Here is a 15,817-nt window from a genome sequence, read left to right on the forward strand (position 1 = left end):
CATTTCCTCTTTCTTCAGTGTTTGGCTTCCCCACGCTCCACAGGAGGTTTTAAAATGGGACAAATACCTTGGGAAAGCTGAGCACCCTCAGCAGTCTCAAAAGCCGGTGTGCCATGAACAAAGACAAAGAGCAGAGGAGAGTTCTGATGTGCTCCAGCTCTGTGTTCAGAGTGGGGGAAGAGCCTGGTCCAGAGACATCACCACCCTGCGTGCATCAGCTGGAGCTGGTGTGCAGGTCCACAGCATGGCTATGTGCCGGTCCATGGGTACCTACGAGGGTGCTCATGCTGCTCCCCATGCTCTGCAACCCAGCCAAGATCTGAGCTCCTTTAGAGAGTACCCGTGTCCCTCAGCATGGGCAACGTGTTCCTCCCTCAATCTCTTTCCCAGAAACATCCATGCCATTACGGCTTGGACTGCACAGAAAAAGCTCATCCCAAGGCAGACATCTGGCAATCAACACTTTCGCCCCGATAGCCAAAATTTTGCTAGGCGGCAAGCAGGGAAGCCAGCCTTTCCTGCCCACGCCCTCTGTGAGTAGGGGGGGCTGTTGTGCTGCTGACTGTCCCCTCTGCCCCGCAGGACTACTGGCTGTCCCTGCTTTACAAGCGCCTCATTGGTCCCAAGGTGCTGGCGATCCACGTGGCGGGTCTGCAGAGGAAACCCCGGCCCGGCAGAGTCATTCGCGACAAGCTCCGCATTTACGCCCACTGCACCAGCTACCACAAGTAAGCGGAGCAAGGAAAGGCTGATGGTTACAGGGTGGGATAAGCGGTATCCCCGGGAGACGGGGACCGACAAGGACAGGCTGGGGCAGGTTGGCTTCCCCAAATACCGCTGTCAGAGTGAAGGAAGAGTGCAGGAATGGCGAGGCCTTCGATGGAAGCGGTGGCAAGCCCGCGCCTGGGAACGGGGCCGGCTGGGACCGGTGCCGCGGCCGCCGGGCAGCCCGGGCAGCAGAGATCAAGGGGGTGGATTTCACACGAGGGGCCCCGGTCGGTCGGGTTACCCGCCGGGCTGCGCTGCCGGGGAGCCTGGCCTGGTTATTGTTTCGCTGATAAGGTCTTTGAAAGCACCTCAGCGAGCCGGCGCGGGGCGGCCACCTCCTCCGCGGACACAAGTTGCTATTGTGGAGGAGGAGAGACTGTTTCTTTACACAGTCCAGATGCTTTCAACATGCCTCCAGCTCGGTAGGAAACCTTGCCCAGTAACTGACAGGTGCAAAGTGCTCTATAGCTTTTTTTTGGGGCTGCCTGATCAGGCCGGGACAGAGGATCAGTGTCTGGACCTGTCTGTCAGGTGTCTGGGGTGGCGGGGGCAAACGCCACTCACGCACAGAGCTCTCCTCCGTTCTCAGCTTCCTCCTTGCAAGGTTAGGGGGCAGGGGGGTGGGGGGGGGGGGTTGGTTTGTACATGAACTGACACTGTCCTGGGCCATGCCCACTCTGGACACCGTTGCAGCATCCTCTTGTGCCGTGTCACAGCCGGCTGAAGAGGGGGGGTTGGAAGGTGTCGCCACAGAACCAGGCTTTGTGATGGGAAGGTGGCATCTCCCCGTGAAGGGGCAGCAGGATAGTGAATCTGGATGTCTGCACGAGGCCAGTTCTTGCAGAGACCCCCAAGCCCCTTCTTGTAGGTGATGTTCCCTGGGGACATGGCAGCGCAGCCCTCATCTCCCACTCTCCCCTTTGCAGTCACAACTATGTCCGGGGATCCATCACCCTTTACATCATCAACCTGCACCGCTCCCGGAAGAAAATCAAGCTGGCAGGGACGCTGCGGGATAAGATTGTCCACCAGTACCTGCTGCAGCCCTATGGCAAGGATGGGCTCCACTCCAAGTAAGTTTGATGCTGGTGGCTGGGACTGCCGCCACTGTCCCATGCTCAGTGCCTCTGCCCTGATCCTCTCCTGGTCCCACAGGTCGGTCCAGCTCAACGGGCAGCCGCTGGCCATGGTGGATGACGGGACTCTCCCCGAGCTGAAGCCTCGCCCACTGCGGGCTGGCCGCACGCTGGTCATCCCTCCGCTGACTATGAGCTTCTACGTGGTGAAGAACGTGAACGCGCTGGCCTGTCGGTACCGATAGCCTGCGGCCCACATAGGACTTGCCAGCCCCGCTCCTGCCCCTGTGCACTGCCCAGGTCATGCTGCCTCCTTGGCAGCCCACGCAGCCTCATCGTGGGGCCATGCGGGGCAGCTCCACGCCATGCCCTCATCCTCACCCCCAGGATGTCCTCCACCTTGGCACCACTCCTGCCCTGTGACCGCAGAGCTCCGCATGCCCTGGCCACCATCCCACCGGAGCAGTGCGACAGCCAGTTTGCAGGGCCTGCCACCCTCCGTCCTGTGAGCTGCGAGAAGCACCCGGGCCCCGGTGCCTACTGGCTACAGGGAGGGTTGGGGTGCTGAGCCCCGGTATATCCCGGGACGAACAATCCTCCCCGCCCCCCTGGTCCCGCTGCCCCCCGGGATGACCACTCTAGCAGGCGGACCCCCATCCCCGGAGGCGAACAGTGCTCCGGTGCAACAAGCGCATGGAAGCAGCTCCCTCTGCTGCCGCCGGGCTGCCGTCAGCCGGCCTGGCCCGCCGCGGGATGCACCGGGCGGGGCGGGGCAGGGGCCGCCGGGGGCCGCCCCGGGCGGGCGGGCTCGGGCTCCGCGGCGGGAAATGTTGATAATTAAATTATACGTCCCGGAGCGGAGAGGGGCGGAGCGGCCGGCCGGGAGCGTGTCCTGCCCGGGAAAGCGGCGGTGTAGCGGGCAGGAGCAGCTGCGACGCGCCCAGGCGCTCCGGAGGTTTAATAAAGTTGGGCTCTCGACCGCGCCGGCGTCTTTTGTCCGCCGCGGGCCGCGCCGGGCCGGGCCGGGCCGGGCCGGGCGGGGGGGAGCAGTGCGGCGGTCACACGGTGCGGCGGTCACACGGTGCCACTGTCACACGGTGCGGTGCCACAGTCACACGGTGCCACTGTCACACGGTGCCACTGTCTCACGGTGCGGTGCTGCTGTCACACGGTGCCGCTGTCACACGGTGCGGTGCCACTGTCACACGGTGCCACTGTCTCACAGTGCGGTGCCGCTGTCTCACGGTGCGGTGCTGCTGTCAACGGTGCCACTGTCACACGGTGCGGTGCCACTGTCTCACGGTGCGGTGCCACTGTCACACGGTGCCGCTGTCTCACGGTGCGGTGCCACTGTCACACGGTACGATGCCACTGTCTCACGGTGCGGTGCCACTGTCACACGGTGCCGCTGTCACGCGGTGCGGTGCCACTGTCACACGGTACGATGCCACTGTCACACGGTACGATGCCACTGTCACACGGTGCGGTGCCACTGTCACACGGTGCCGCTGTCTCACGGTGCGGTGCCACTGTCAACGGTGCCACTGTCACACGGTGCGATGCCACTGTCTCATGGTGCCGCTGTCTCACGGTGCGGTGCCACTGTCACACGGTGCCGCTGTCACGCGGTGCGGTGCCACTGTCACACGGTGCCGCTGTCACGCGGTGCGGTGCCACGCCGGGCCGCCGGGGGCGCTGCGCGCGTGGGCGCGGCGGTCACGCGCGGCGGAGCAGGAAGCGGCGCGGGGCGGGTGGAGCCGCCCGGTCCCGGTGCTCCCGGTCCCGGTGTTCCCGGTCCCGGTGTTCCCGGTCCCGGTGTTCCCGGTCCCGGTGTCCCGCCCGCCGCGGGCCATGCGCTGCGTCCTGATCGCCAGCACCGCGGCCGAGCTGCTCTTCTACTGGGCCGATGCCGCCTTCCTCCGCCGGCTGCGGTCGTCCCACGCCGGGCAGGTGGGGCGGGACGGGTGCGCGGGTGCGGGGAAGGGAGCACAGGGTGCGCTGTCGCGCGTGGGCGCTGACCGGCAGAGTGTGGCGCAGGGCCCGGCGCTGGAGGACAGCCTCAACACCCTCTTCGCTCCCCTCATCATTTCCTGCGCCGCGCTGCTGGAGAAGCTCTCCGACACCTACACCTGCTTCGCCACCGAGGGCGGGCGGCACCTTCACGTCCTGCACACGGTAGGACCGGCGCCGGGGACCGGGGACCCCTGGCCGGCCTCCGCCTGACCCCGCTGCCGGTTGCAGTTCGGGGACTGCCTGTACATCGCCGTGAACGGAGACGGGACGCAGAGCGAGGACGACCTGCGCCGGACGCTCTTCGTGCTGCGGCGCTTGGTGGAGGTTCACTGTGGCCTCGTCACGCTCGACTCGCACCTCATCCGCAAGGAGTGAGCGGGCACAGCCACCGGCACGGGCTGGCTTGGCGGGTTGCTGGGTGGCTGCCCTGAGACGCCTTCATGCAGCACGGGGGGTGGGAGTGGGTGTCTCCAGCTGGAACCCCTCTTTGCTGGGACCCCCGCCTGCCGGGCTGCAGCCGGGTTTTGGTGTGTCAGTCCCACACAGGGACTTGGGGTTTGGTGCGTCTGTCCCGCACAGGGAGGTGACAGCCACCTGTGAGTTTACACTCCGTGACCGCTGCAGGTTGCGGCCGGCTGATTCGGAGCAGCGGGAGCGCGTGTGGAGCCTGCTGCGGGGCCTGCTGGAGACCTACAGCCGCCTGCAGGAGGAGGACCAGAGCTTTGCCGTGGAGGTACCAATGCTCTGGGCTGTCCCTTACTTTCGGGGTGTTTCAGGGGTGGGAGGCTGCATGGAGTCCCAGGTCCCTAAGTCCCTAGCCCAGGACTCCCAGGGCTAGGGACTTAGGGCAGCTCCCTGGAGCAGTGGAAGCCCAGGCCTGACCCTAGGGCTGCAAGGCTGGGTCTGAGAGAGCTCAGCAGCCTCCGTCCTCCTGCACCCCAGGCTGTGGAGCGGCTGATCCATCCTCAGCTGTGTGAGCAGTGCATCGAGTTCCTGGAGAGACAAGTGGTACAGTACATCAATGCCAGCCCTGAGCGTGGCGGGGATGAAGTGGGCCATGCCTTCCTCCTGGTACACACCAAGCTGCTGGCCTTCTACTCCAGGTGCGCCCGGCCCCACCACCCTGCCCAGGGCAGCCATTTGTCCTCCCATCTGACCCTTTCCTGCTCTGGCCTGCAGCCGCAACGCCAGCTCCATCCGCCCAGCCGACCTGCTTGTCCTCATCCTCCTGGTTCAGGACCTGTACCCCAGTCAGAGCGCCGAGGAGGAGCTTGGCCCAGAGGTGCTTCAAAGCAGGATTGGGGGTGCAGCAAGTCAGGTGCTGCCATGGGGGGATGCCTGGACAGCTGAGGCTTAGGGATTTTGTCCATCTTTTTGAAAGCCCACAGCAGGGAATGTTCTCCCTCAGGGACCCAAGAGAAGTGAGAGCATCCCCGTGAGTGGCCCTGGCTCCCATGGAGATGCAGAGAAGGACTCAGATGACCAAGTGAGTCCTTGAGATCAGGAGCTGGAGAGTGGGATTCTGGAAGGGGTGCCTGTATCACTGCTATCACCAACCCATTCATTTTTGCTGGCAGGACACAGATGATCTCTCTGTGCCTGAGGTCTACTACACTCCTGAGCCCTCGCCAGGCCGGCACAGTACAGGTGAGTGCCCGACTGGGCAGCAGCCGTGCCCCACACCCCCAGCCCTGCAGAGGCTCCAGGGCTCTGAGCGGGGCTGGAAGAGTGCCCTGCAATGTTCTCTGCAGGCAGCGAGAGCTGGTCAGAGGGTGCTGAGATGCTGAGCATTGGGGAGCTGGATGCTGCAGACGTCCAGGTGAGCACAGAGTCCTGCAACGCCTCCCAGATTCATGCTTCACCAGCCTGTGCCGGTGCCTTTGCAGTTTCTGGTCCTCATCACTCTTCTCTTGCTCTGCTGTGGCTGTGGGTTCCCTGTGTCCCCCATGTTGTGCATAATTGTGACAGCTTTGATCTCCTTCTCTGAGGCATTGCTTACAACGAGCTGTCAGCACGGAGGGAGCAGGGCTGTCTCAGAGCAGTCCAGTGTCTCCCTCTGCTGCCGTTGGGCTTTCTGGGCTGCTTCCTTGATGAATGCTGCAACACCTCACACACTGCAAGCAAACGCTGGCCTCGGTTTAAGGCTTTTGCAACCTCTGTCTTTGCAACAACAGTCTCCTTCCATGCCGCTCCTTTTGGTTGCCTGGGCACTTTCCTCACTGCTGTTCTTTTGCCACATGGTCCCTCCAGTTCCTTTGGTTCTGCCATGCCTGGTTGCAGCTTTCAAGGCAATGCTGCATCCCTACAGAGCATCCTTGGTGCGAGCTGCTCAGTCTCAGGGGACTGAGCATGTCCCCTGTCTTCCCAGATGGCAGAGGACTTGCTCCAGACCTTGGGGCCTCTGGTCCCTGAAGCTTCAAACCCCAGAAGGATCTTTCTGGATGCCAGCCTGCGGGAAGGTTACTGTCCCTTGCTGCCACACACCATGCACTGCCTCCCGCTCTGGCCAGGCATCTCCCTTGTGCTGCTGACCAAGGTGAGCTGCCTCTGAGGTGAGGGAAGCTATGTTGGACTGAGTCCTGCCTGACCCACCTTTCCCTTCCCTGGCAGGGCCCCATGACCCAGGTGGCCCTCACCTTGTACCAACTTCTGGATGGTTTCTTGGTGCTGGAGAAAAAGCTGGAAGAGGGACCAGAGGTGGGAGTTGCACGCTCCTACCCATTCCTTGCTGAGCTGCGGCAGCGCATGGACAAATTTGTGAAGAAGCTGAGTGGACAGGACATCCAGGTGGGAATGGGGACATGAGGACCCTGTCCCATTTCCTCCACAGCCTGACACAGTCCTGTCTCTGTCTAGTTGCAGAACACCTGGTTGGACTTCAAGAACAAGATATTTTCACGGAGCGAGCCTGGGAGCTCCCTAGAGTGAGTGGGAGGAAGCCAGGGAAAGTCTCTGGGACAGGCAGGGGCCTTTCTCAGCTTGGGGACCAGCACAGCTGTCCCTGCAGTGCTGGGGACCCAGTGTCCAAACTCGGCACTCTCTGTGTCCCCTGGCGCAGGCTGCTGCAGTCAGTGGCCAACGTGAAGCGGCAGCTCTGCTCCGTGTACCGCCAGCTCTTCCTGACCTCTGCTGGCCACAGCCTGTCCCAAGGGCTGCGGGACCGTGCCCAGAAGCTGATGAGGTGAGTGCATGGGGATTGTCAGCATCGATAGGGGGCTGCCCCACACACAGCTGTGCTGGGGCTTGTGGGTCCTGGCCTCTCAGTGTGCCTCTTCTCGGCAGGGAGAAGCTGCTGGACTGGCGGGACTTCCTGCTGGTGAAGAGCAGGCGCAATATCACCATGGTGTCATACCCATCTCTGCAGCTGGGAACCCAGCCTGGCAAGGGGGTGTCCCTAAGGGGGTAGCAGATGTGGGAGTGGGACCCTGTGCCCCAGCACCAGGATGAAGGGGAGGAATGTAGTGGGCAAAGGTGATTTCCCCAAGGCTCAGGGGCTGTCCTGGATGGGCACCAAAGTTGTTGGACACCCTTAACCCATGCCACGTACCTGGAGGACTTTCCTGGGCTGGTGCACTTCATCTATGTGGACCGCACAGCTGGACAAATGATGGCACCATCGCTCAGTGTGACAGAGAATTCCAGCTCAGAGCTGGGCAAGGGTCCCCTGGCCACCTTCATCAAGAAAAAGGTAATACTCATGGGGTAGGTATGGGATGGGAACCCCAGAAGAGGGTGGAAATTTGAGGGGTTTGTGCTCAGGCTTCAGGTGCCCCTTGTCCCCTAGGTCTGGTCCCTGATCACACTGGCCCGGCGATACCTACAGAAGGGCTATACAACGCTGATGCTGCAGGATGGTGACTACTGCTGCTCCTACTTCCTCTGGTTTGAGAATGAGATGGTATGTGGGGCCAGGAAGGGGCTGAGCCCCTCTTTCCCTGGGGCAGGGAGCAGGGCTGTAGGCGTAGCCAGCTCTGACTCCTCAGTGGTCCCATCCCAGCTCCTGCCCTCTGCTGTCATTTCTCCCCAGGGCTATAAGCTGGAGGTGATGGAGGTACCAGTCCTGTCTGATGATTCTGCTCCCATTGGGATGCTTGCAGGAGACTACTACAGGTGAGCAGTTGCCAGCCCTGTGGTTTGGCACCAGGGCTCGAAGCTGTGATGGCACACGGCTCGCTGTGCGTGATGCCAGGATGCCGGTGTTCTGGTATCTCTGGAGTTGCACCAGCCCATCTCCCCAGCCTGGTGCCATGGTTTTGCTGTGTCCTTGCAAAGTACTTTACAGAGGGAAGGTCGTTAGAAAGGGGTTGCCTGTGTGCACTGTACCTGCCAAGCCCCTGTCTTCTCCTCCCCAGGAAGCTGCTGCGTTATTACAGCAAGAACAACCAGGCAGAGGTAGTGAAGTGCTACGAACTGCTGACCGTGCACCTGGGCATCATCCCCTCCGAGTTTGTGGTCCAGCAGGCCTATGACTTGGCCCGGCGCCTCTGGGAACCGTCCCGCATCCCTCTGCTCTGAGCTGCCTCCAGCCACCTTGGGGCCAGGATTAAAACTGGGTGTTCCCAGAGCCTGGGTTGCTTTCTCAGTGTCTGTGTGCCTTGCCAGGGCTGGCACTGTCCCTTTTCTTGCTCCCCATGGTTTTCACTGCCACCCAGCAGCCTCTGGAGACAGGCAGAGAATGGGGCCGAGAGGTTGTTGGCAAATCACTGTCTTGCTGAAAACTGCATTTCCAGAGCAGGATTTATAATGTTAGCTTGGCATTGCTGCCAGGCTTTGGCCAGAGATCAAGACAGTGTAGCTAAACCTGAATGGAGCAATGGTCTAGGGTGCCTCTCCCCTCCCCCTCACCCCCAAATGTGGGGTGCGGGGCCCTCAGAGGTTTGGCTTGCTCTGGGGAGGTTCAGTCCATCCTACAGCCCCTTCCCCACACCCAGGCTTCCAGGCACCAGTTGCCACAGCTCTAAGCTTAGCCGGGAACAACGAGTAAATCCTGAGGCAGCTTATGTGTTTCCCAGGCACGTCTGGGCTCAGTGCACGTCCGAACGTCAAGTACAGCTGGGAATGGGGCCAGCCCCGAGGGACTCAGGCAGCCACTGCCCCTTGTTGCTCCCATGCCACTCGCTGGAGCTGGGGGTGGCAGTTCAGGGAGCACTGGACCATGACAGGCCCTTTGCCCCATCCTACTGACCCGGAATTTGCCCTGCTGAGCCATAGTTCTGGATTCAGAGCCAAGCTCATCCCCAAGCTGCCCTTTTTCCTGCTGCTTTGGGCTTGCCTGCTCAAGGGGGGGCCGAGGGGGGGCCCTCTGTCCTGCCGTGCTTGGCCCATCACCCCAGCCACGTGCCCCCGGATCATCCCTGGAGCGGAACAGCAGCTGCGGGAGGGGGGCTCTCAGGTCCCCGCCTGCCTGCTCAGCACCTTCCTGGAGTACAGGCTGGGGAGTTCCTGGCACCCTGCTGAGCTCCAGGCAGGATCTGTCCCTTTCTCAGCCCTGATGCTCATCTCCAGCCCCGCTACAAGCCCCCAGCAAAACTGTGCCAGGGTCAGCGCCCAGCTGGGGACAGCACCAGCGAGCAGCGCTCGGCGGTGCCCCTGTCGCGACCAGCTCCCCGCCTGCTCCAGGCGTTCCCTGCCCTGGCCCCCCCCGTCCCCTCCCTGTGCCCGGAAGCCCTGGGAAAAGTTCCGCCGTGAAAGCAAAGTCCGGGCTGCCGCACGCAGGGCAGCCGTGGTCCGGCGCCGCGGGGCGATGGCAGCCGGGCTCCGGGGAGCACCGAGCCTGGTCCGCTCCTCCCGCTGGCTGCAGCGCTGGCATCCGTCCCTGCGGCCGTCGGGAGCGCGTTCGGCCCATGCCGGGGCTGCAGCCCAGCTGCAGCGGGAGTACGACGCGGTGGTGATCGGGGCAGGTAACAGAGCAGGGGAGCGAGAGCCGAGCTGCCGGGAGCAGGCGGGGACCCACGTGTGGCCTCCCCCCAGGGCGGGTAGGGTGGATGCACTGCAAAACCCCAGACTGCTCCTCGTACCTGGGCGACGCAGGGGTCTGGCACGATTTGCAGCCCCCCAGCATACGGAGCACTGTTGGAGCATGTGCCTAGAGCACCTCTGTCCCCCTCTGCCACACCATGAGGGCCAGGGCTGTAGGGCTGGAGGAGGATGCTCCTTGTCACCTGTATCTCTGCGTCTAGAGCCTGTCACTGGGGTGGCTGTGACAGCGCCGTGCCCCAGGCATGGCAGGGTGCCCTATGCTGTGGGCCCATCACCAACACTGGGCTCTGCTCATCTCTTCTTGCAGGACACAACGGGCTGGTGGCAGTGAGTACCTAGAGTGGCGTGCTGCCCTCTCCTCCATCCACAGGGACCGGGAAGGGTCCGCGCTGTGAGCAAGGGAGGGCTGTGGTGGCAGTGTCCACGGGGCTGGGCTCCCACAGTCCCTCCCTAGTGAGGGGGGCACCATGTGCAAGAGGGTGCTCGCGTTGACAGTGACACTCTGGCTGGAGGGATGGGCAGCGTGTGCCGTGCTCCCCACAGGCTGCCTACCTGCAGCAGGCGGGGCTGCGCACAGCTGTGCTGGAGAAGCGCCACGTGCTGGGCGGCGCGGCTGTCACGGAGGAGATTGTGCCAGGTACCCCTGCATGCCCCTTGTCCCCCGGGCCCACCCTGGCCAGCCCTGGTGGTGAACATCCCCCACCACCTCACGCCTTCCAGGGTTCAAGTTCTCCCGGGCATCATATCTGCTCAGCCTGCTGCGACCACAAATCTATGCTGATCTGGAGCTGCAGGTACTGGCACCCACCCTTTGCTGGGCTGCCGGCAACTCCCAGCGTGTGAGCAGGTGAACCCTGCTGCCAGGCTGTCCCTGCAGGGTGGGTCCTGCAGTGGGGACATCCCTGTCTTGCAGCGGCATGGTCTGAGGGTGCTCCCACGGGACCCCTTCTCCTTCACCCCGCTGCTGGAGGACAGGAGCCCTCCTCGCTCCCTTCTGCTGGGACATGACATGGCTCAGACTCAGCAGCAGATTGCTCAGTTCTCCCAGAAGGATGCCCAGGTACCACCAGGGACATGCACCTGGCACGGCAAAACCCACGAGGGGCTGCCCTGCCCCTGGAGTGGCAGGGATGCTCCTGGGTGGGGTATCCATTGCACCCACCACGGTGCAGTCCTTGTTGTCCACCCTCTGTCCCCTTCCAGGCCTACCCTGAGTATGAGGCATTCATGGGGCGCATGGTGCTGGCCCTTGACCCACTGCTGGATGCCCCTCCAGTGGATACAGCTGCCCTGGGAAAGGGTTCCCTGCTTCAGCAGCTCAGGAACCTGCGAACCCTGAAGCCCTTGCTGCAGGCAGGTACATCTGGGGGTGCCAGGGAACCCTGATAGCGGGGGTGTTTGCCAGCACTTGGGATGGGTGATGCAGAGCCTCCTCAGGAGGCAAACGTGGGCTGGCAGGCTCTGCTAGGCTTACTCACCCTGGTCCTGCTGCCTGACCATTAGCCAGCCTTGCACAGCCACGCACGTCTCACGCTACCTCTCCACCCCCAGGGCTGGCACTGGGGCGGCAGCTGCCCCGCTATTACGAGGTGCTCACAGCTCCCATCTCCAAGGTGCGTGCTGGCAGTGGTGGTGTGGAAACACCCACCCCTTCTCCTGCCTGCCAGGGTGCTGTGGCAGCTCCCCAGCCCAAGCCTGGCAGGCTCTCTTTCTCCTGGGCCAGGTCCTGGATCACTGGTTTGAGTCAGAACCCCTGAAGGCAACTCTGGCTACCGATGCGGTGATTGGAGCCATGGCCAGCCCACACACCCCCGGCAGTGGGTGAGGGTCCCTTGCCCCTGGGACTCATCCTGCGCTGTTCCCCCTTGCCATGTTTTATGCTTGGCTCTGCTGCACACCAGTACCCCATGCTCTGGCCCCCTGCCTCTCCCTCCCACTGCCTGCCCAGCTTTGCCAGGGTGCCTCAGGAGTTGGTGCTGAGCAAGGGGCTGCCCCCCAGCCCTGCCATATGGCTCTCCTGAGCAGCTCCCACCTATCCCTTCACTGTTTGGACACCTCTGTCCCCAGGCCGGGCTGAGTCCTGGCTGGTGTGTTCTCCCTGTAACTGAGTTGACATCCCATGAGGTGGCATGGTCCCATTGTGGGGGTCTGTGGCACCATCCTCACTACCCATGCTGGGGACAGATCCATCCCCTCAGCCAGCAGCTAATCAGAGGTCCTGCTACCGCAGGTACGTGCTGTTGCACCATGTCATGGGTGAGCTGGAGGGACGGCAGGGGGCCTGGGGCTACGTGGCTGGTGGGATGGGAGCCCTGTCCCACGCCATCGCCCAGGCAGCGGCTGCCCGGGGAGCCCACATCTTTGCTGAGAAGGTATGGGGTGTCTGGGAGAGGGGAGCTGCTTGGCATCCCTACCCTCACAGGCAGCAGGGATGTTCTTGGTAAAATCTTGTTCCCTACACGTGCCCAGGCAGTGTGCCAAGTGCTGCTGGGCAGGGATGGGGAGGCGCAGGGTGTCGCACTGCAGGACGGGACAGAGGTGAGGAGCAAACTGGTGCTGTCCAATGCCTCCCCCCAGATCACCTTTCTGGAACTCATTCCTCAGGTATGGAGTGCATGGGCCTGGTGGGGGCTTGGTATGTTAGAATCACCCCATTCACACTGCCTCTCATAGCCAGCCTCTGCACCGGTATATCCCACCCCAGGAGCAGCTGCCAAAGGATTTTGTCCAGAGGATCCAGCAGATTGACACACGCTCCCCTGTCACCAAGATCAATGGTAGGTACCAGCAAGGACACTTCCTGCCATCCCTGCTGGAGGAGCACTGGTTCCAGGTTCAGCAAGAGGCTGCTCCCCATTTGCTCCATCTCCCCATCCTATGCCCAGTGGCAGTGGATCGTCTGCCCAGCTTCCTGGCTGCCCCCAATGCCCGCGACGGCCAGCCCCTGCCTCACCACCAGTGCTCCATACATCTCAACTGCGAGGGCACCCAGCTCCTGCATCAGGCATTCACTGAGGCTACCCAAGGGCACCCCTCCAGCAGGTAGGAGCCTGTGCTGGCACGCCTTGGTGCGCTGGGGAAGGGACAGGACAGCCATGGCAGTGGATGCTGGGGAAAGAGTTGTGGAGTGGCTGGGTCCCCCTCTGCCTGCCCATTCGGTGTACTGCTCCGCCAGGCCCATGATCGAGCTCTGCATTCCCTCAGCGCTGGACCCGGGGCTGGCCCCGCCAGGCTGCCATGTGGTGTCCCTCTTCACACAGTACACCCCGTCCGTGCTGGCGGGCGGTCGCTCCTGGGACGAGCAGGCCAGAAATGCATATGCAGACACGGGTACGTAAAGCACGCGCAGAGCCCGGTTACACCCACGGGCAGAGCTGCCCTGGGGCTGCACAGGAGTTTGTAGCGTGTCCCCCCAGGCTGCCCACCAGCTGTCCCTTCATCTTTCACTAGTGTTTGACTGCATCGAAGACTATGCCCCGGGGTTCAAGGCATCCGTCATTGGCAGGGACATCCTGACACCGCCAGACCTGGAGAGGATCTTCGGGCTGCCCGGTGGAGTGGGTACCATGCATGTCAACTCTGAGCATGGCTCTGGTGCCAGGGCTGGTGGGCACACAGCCCTGGGCCAGGCACAGCTACCTCACACAGAGCTCTGTTAGCAGAACATCTTCCATGGAGCGATGTCTCTGGACCAGCTGTACTTCACCCGGCCAGCACCATCCTACTCCGGCTACCGATCCCCAATTCCTGGCCTGTACCTGTGTGGAAGTGGAGCCCACCCTGGTAAGCAGAGCTGGGAGCCAGGACCCTCCTGGAGGCCTGCAGAAGGAAGAAAGGGGCACGTGGAAGAGATGCACCACCATTCCCCATTTCTCCTTTCTTGCAGGAGGAGGAGTGATGGGAGCAGCAGGACGCAATGCAGCCCAGGTGGCTATCAAGGATTTCAGGCACCTCTGATGAGATTGGTGAAACCGACTTTACCAACACAGGGTTACAACAGCAGCATGCCCTACTGATGCCATGCAGAGCCCTGCCCATCCCCAACTTACTTCCCCAGCACCTCAGGGCAGCAGCATCTCCCAGAGCTGGGTGCAGGCTGGCAGGGTCCCTTTGCTCCCAGCTGCTACCGTCACCTTGAACAGATGGCTGCTCCCAGCCTGCCACAACCCAGCCTTCCCCAGTGGCTCCTGGGCCGTGCGTGACCATGGCAAGCCTCTCTCAGCCCCTGCCCGTGCCCATGGAAATAAACCCTGGCACGTGCTCTGTCATGAGCACTCTCACTGTGTTTTTTGAGCAATTGATGCAGCTCCTACTGTGCCCTCCACACTTGCTGGTGATGCAGCCTTGGGGAAGCTGCCAGAGAGGACAGGCACATTTCAGATAAGTGAACAGGGATAAATCAGCCCCTCACCCTCTCCTCTGCCCACTGACACAGGCGCAGGGTGCATGCAGAGCTGTTTGTACGGAGTCCCCTAGCTCCAAGCAGGTCCAGACCATCCTAAGTACTTAGAACAAGCAGGGAGCTGCCTGGAAACTGCTTTGGTACCTGAAGTCCCTGGTACCCGGCTCTCGGCGGCTGTGTGTACAGCGGACACGTGCCCAGCAGCTCAGAAGCCACAGGAGCCAGCGCTAGCAGCTGCCCCCTCGTGCCGCACACATGCTGCTATTCCCGACGGAAGCTGCCTGCACGTGTTCTGGCCCCGTCCCTCCGTCCCCAGGGCAGATGTTCCGTGCCGGCCGCTCCTCAGCCGCAGCAGGCCCGGGGTGTGCCCCTCACCCGGGCCGCTGCCGGGAGCCGCTGGCTGCAGATTACAGAGCTCACATCCTCTCCCTGCCCTCTTCCTCCGCCAGACAATGCTCCCGATTCAGCCGCCCGCCTCGCCTCCTGCCGGGCCCTAAATACGGTGCTGACGGGGTGAGCTGCTGCACCTGAGCTGGCTGAATCAATATTGACCGGCCAGGAATAGTCCCGCAGCCCTCTGAGAATAGCCCCGCACGCCCGCCCGCCGCCCACAGCTTCCCGCGCACGGGGCTGCCCTGCTGCCGGCCGCCTATTTTTAGCTGCTGCCACTGCTGGCTGCCCGGGGCTGCAGGTGCTGGCACGCAGCGAGCCCCGAGGGAGATGAGCGGCTCGGTGCCAGCACCTCAGGGCAGAGGGGGACTCCTCCAGCCCGCCACGATCCCGCCAGCGGCAGGACACAGTGCCCCTGCTGCTGCGAGAAGAGGCTGGCGTGCCCCAGGTGTGGGAGAGCCCACCAGCCCCCTCGCTTCTCTCTTCTTGCTGTCCCCAGGAGCAGAGGCAGAGCTGGGAGCGGGACACAGCACTCGCTTGCCCTGCACCCCTGCCAGCATCTGCCGTGGGAGGAGTTCGGGGGAAGGTCCTGGCTTCACACTTAAGCAATTGATCTCCAAAACGTCGAGACGAATGAGTCACGGGCTCCGCTGCTGGCCCCAACCCTGCCCTTCCCCAGGGATTTCCGTGGCCTCCATTCTGGGGCTGGCCAGGGACTCGTATCGCAGCAGAGGCTTCAGGGCACGCCCTGATCCCGGCCAAGGCAGACGGCTGGGATGAGGGTCCCCTTCGAGGGGGACCCAGAGTTGTGCATCCCTGCACACCCAGAGGTGCTGGAAGTCCTTGCGAGACGTGGCGATGAGCTCACGGGCTATTCCCGGCCGTGTTGATCCTGGCTCCTCCCGGCAGGATCCGGCTGCTTTGACTCCAAACAAACAGTCCGGTGGCCACCGGCACATTCCTGGCCGGTCCCTGGGCACGGCCGGGGTACTGGGCTTCCTGTTTATCCCCATCCCACGGCGGGGCACGTCGGGCGTGTGGGCAGCAGGGTGCCCCGGGGACTGGCGGCACCCCAAGCGGGAGGTTGCTCCCGGGGCAACTCGGGGCGGGGGAGGGCATCACCAGTCTCCACGTCCCACGGAGCGAGACTAAACTTGAGGACCCTCACTGCCAGCCTGGTTTATGGATG

General features: G+C 62.9%; 3 protein-coding genes across 5 annotated transcripts in view; all 3 read left to right on the forward strand.

Moving 5' to 3' along the window:
* Window positions 1-2,509, forward strand: part of HPSE2 (heparanase 2 (inactive)) — a 107,926-nt gene extending 105,417 nt beyond the window's left edge. Inside the window, exons 10-12 of the mRNA XM_040071484.2 lie at window positions 583-728; window positions 1,695-1,841; window positions 1,924-2,509. Coding sequence (XP_039927418.1) covers window positions 583-728; window positions 1,695-1,841; window positions 1,924-2,089 — 459 coding nt within the window. The 3' untranslated portion in view covers window positions 2,090-2,509. The remainder of the gene's footprint in view (window positions 1-582; window positions 729-1,694; window positions 1,842-1,923) is intronic.
* A 1,122-nt stretch (window positions 2,510-3,631) lies between these two features.
* HPS1 (HPS1 biogenesis of lysosomal organelles complex 3 subunit 1) lies at window positions 3,632-8,421 on the forward strand. 3 transcript variants are annotated; one of them, XM_058421574.1, is made up of 18 exons: window positions 3,632-3,794; window positions 3,882-4,019; window positions 4,086-4,228; window positions 4,482-4,590; window positions 4,800-4,960; window positions 5,037-5,175; window positions 5,266-5,343; window positions 5,435-5,504; window positions 5,609-5,676; window positions 6,226-6,393; window positions 6,468-6,644; window positions 6,714-6,781; window positions 6,916-7,038; window positions 7,140-7,204; window positions 7,400-7,545; window positions 7,642-7,755; window positions 7,885-7,967; window positions 8,210-8,421. In XM_058421574.1, exons 1-18 carry the CDS (start codon window positions 3,696-3,698, stop codon window positions 8,370-8,372), a joined length of 2,112 nt encoding a protein of 703 aa, XP_058277557.1. In that variant the 5' UTR covers window positions 3,632-3,695; the 3' UTR covers window positions 8,373-8,421. The 3 variants fall into 3 exon arrangements, with proteins under 3 accessions (XP_058277557.1, XP_058277558.1, XP_058277559.1); XM_058421575.1 differs by having other exon boundaries at window positions 3,634-3,794; window positions 5,037-5,139; window positions 5,239-5,343; XM_058421576.1 differs by having other exon boundaries at window positions 3,634-3,794; window positions 5,037-5,139.
* Window positions 8,422-9,012: 591 nt separating this feature from the next.
* On the forward strand, window positions 9,013-14,101 carry PYROXD2 (pyridine nucleotide-disulphide oxidoreductase domain 2). Its single transcript, XM_040071390.1, has 16 exons — window positions 9,013-9,757; window positions 10,144-10,163; window positions 10,380-10,473; window positions 10,557-10,630; window positions 10,750-10,896; window positions 11,040-11,193; window positions 11,388-11,449; window positions 11,560-11,657; window positions 12,067-12,208; window positions 12,306-12,440; window positions 12,541-12,613; window positions 12,722-12,878; window positions 13,012-13,166; window positions 13,287-13,393; window positions 13,499-13,619; window positions 13,723-14,101. The coding sequence occupies exons 1-16, from the start codon at window positions 9,013-9,015 to the stop codon at window positions 13,791-13,793; spliced, it is 2,355 nt and encodes a 784-aa protein (XP_039927324.1). The 3' UTR covers window positions 13,794-14,101.
* Window positions 14,102-15,817: the final 1,716 nt, after the last annotated feature.

The sequence above is a fragment of the Hirundo rustica genome, chromosome 8 (genome assembly GCF_015227805.2).
Source record: "Hirundo rustica isolate bHirRus1 chromosome 8, bHirRus1.pri.v3, whole genome shotgun sequence".
Classification (NCBI taxonomy): domain Eukaryota; kingdom Metazoa; phylum Chordata; class Aves; order Passeriformes; family Hirundinidae; genus Hirundo; species Hirundo rustica.

Coding starts and splice junctions, on each gene's coding strand:
- HPS1 (XM_058421574.1), top strand. CDS start 3,696: ATGCGCTGCGTCCTGATCGCCAGCACCGCGGCCGAGCTGCTCTTCTAC. Junction 4,020..4,085: donor ACCTTCACGTCCTGCACACG/GTAGGACCGGCG, acceptor TGCCGGTTGCAG/TTCGGGGACTGCCTGTACAT. Junction 7,039..7,139: donor CGTGCCCAGAAGCTGATGAG/GTGAGTGCATGG, acceptor TCTTCTCGGCAG/GGAGAAGCTGCTGGACTGGC.
- PYROXD2 (XM_040071390.1), top strand. CDS start 9,013: ATGACAGGCCCTTTGCCCCATCCTACTGACCCGGAATTTGCCCTGCTG. Junction 10,631..10,749: donor ATGCTGATCTGGAGCTGCAG/GTACTGGCACCC, acceptor CCTGTCTTGCAG/CGGCATGGTCTGAGGGTGCT. Junction 12,879..13,011: donor CAAGGGCACCCCTCCAGCAG/GTAGGAGCCTGT, acceptor CTGCTCCGCCAG/GCCCATGATCGAGCTCTGCA.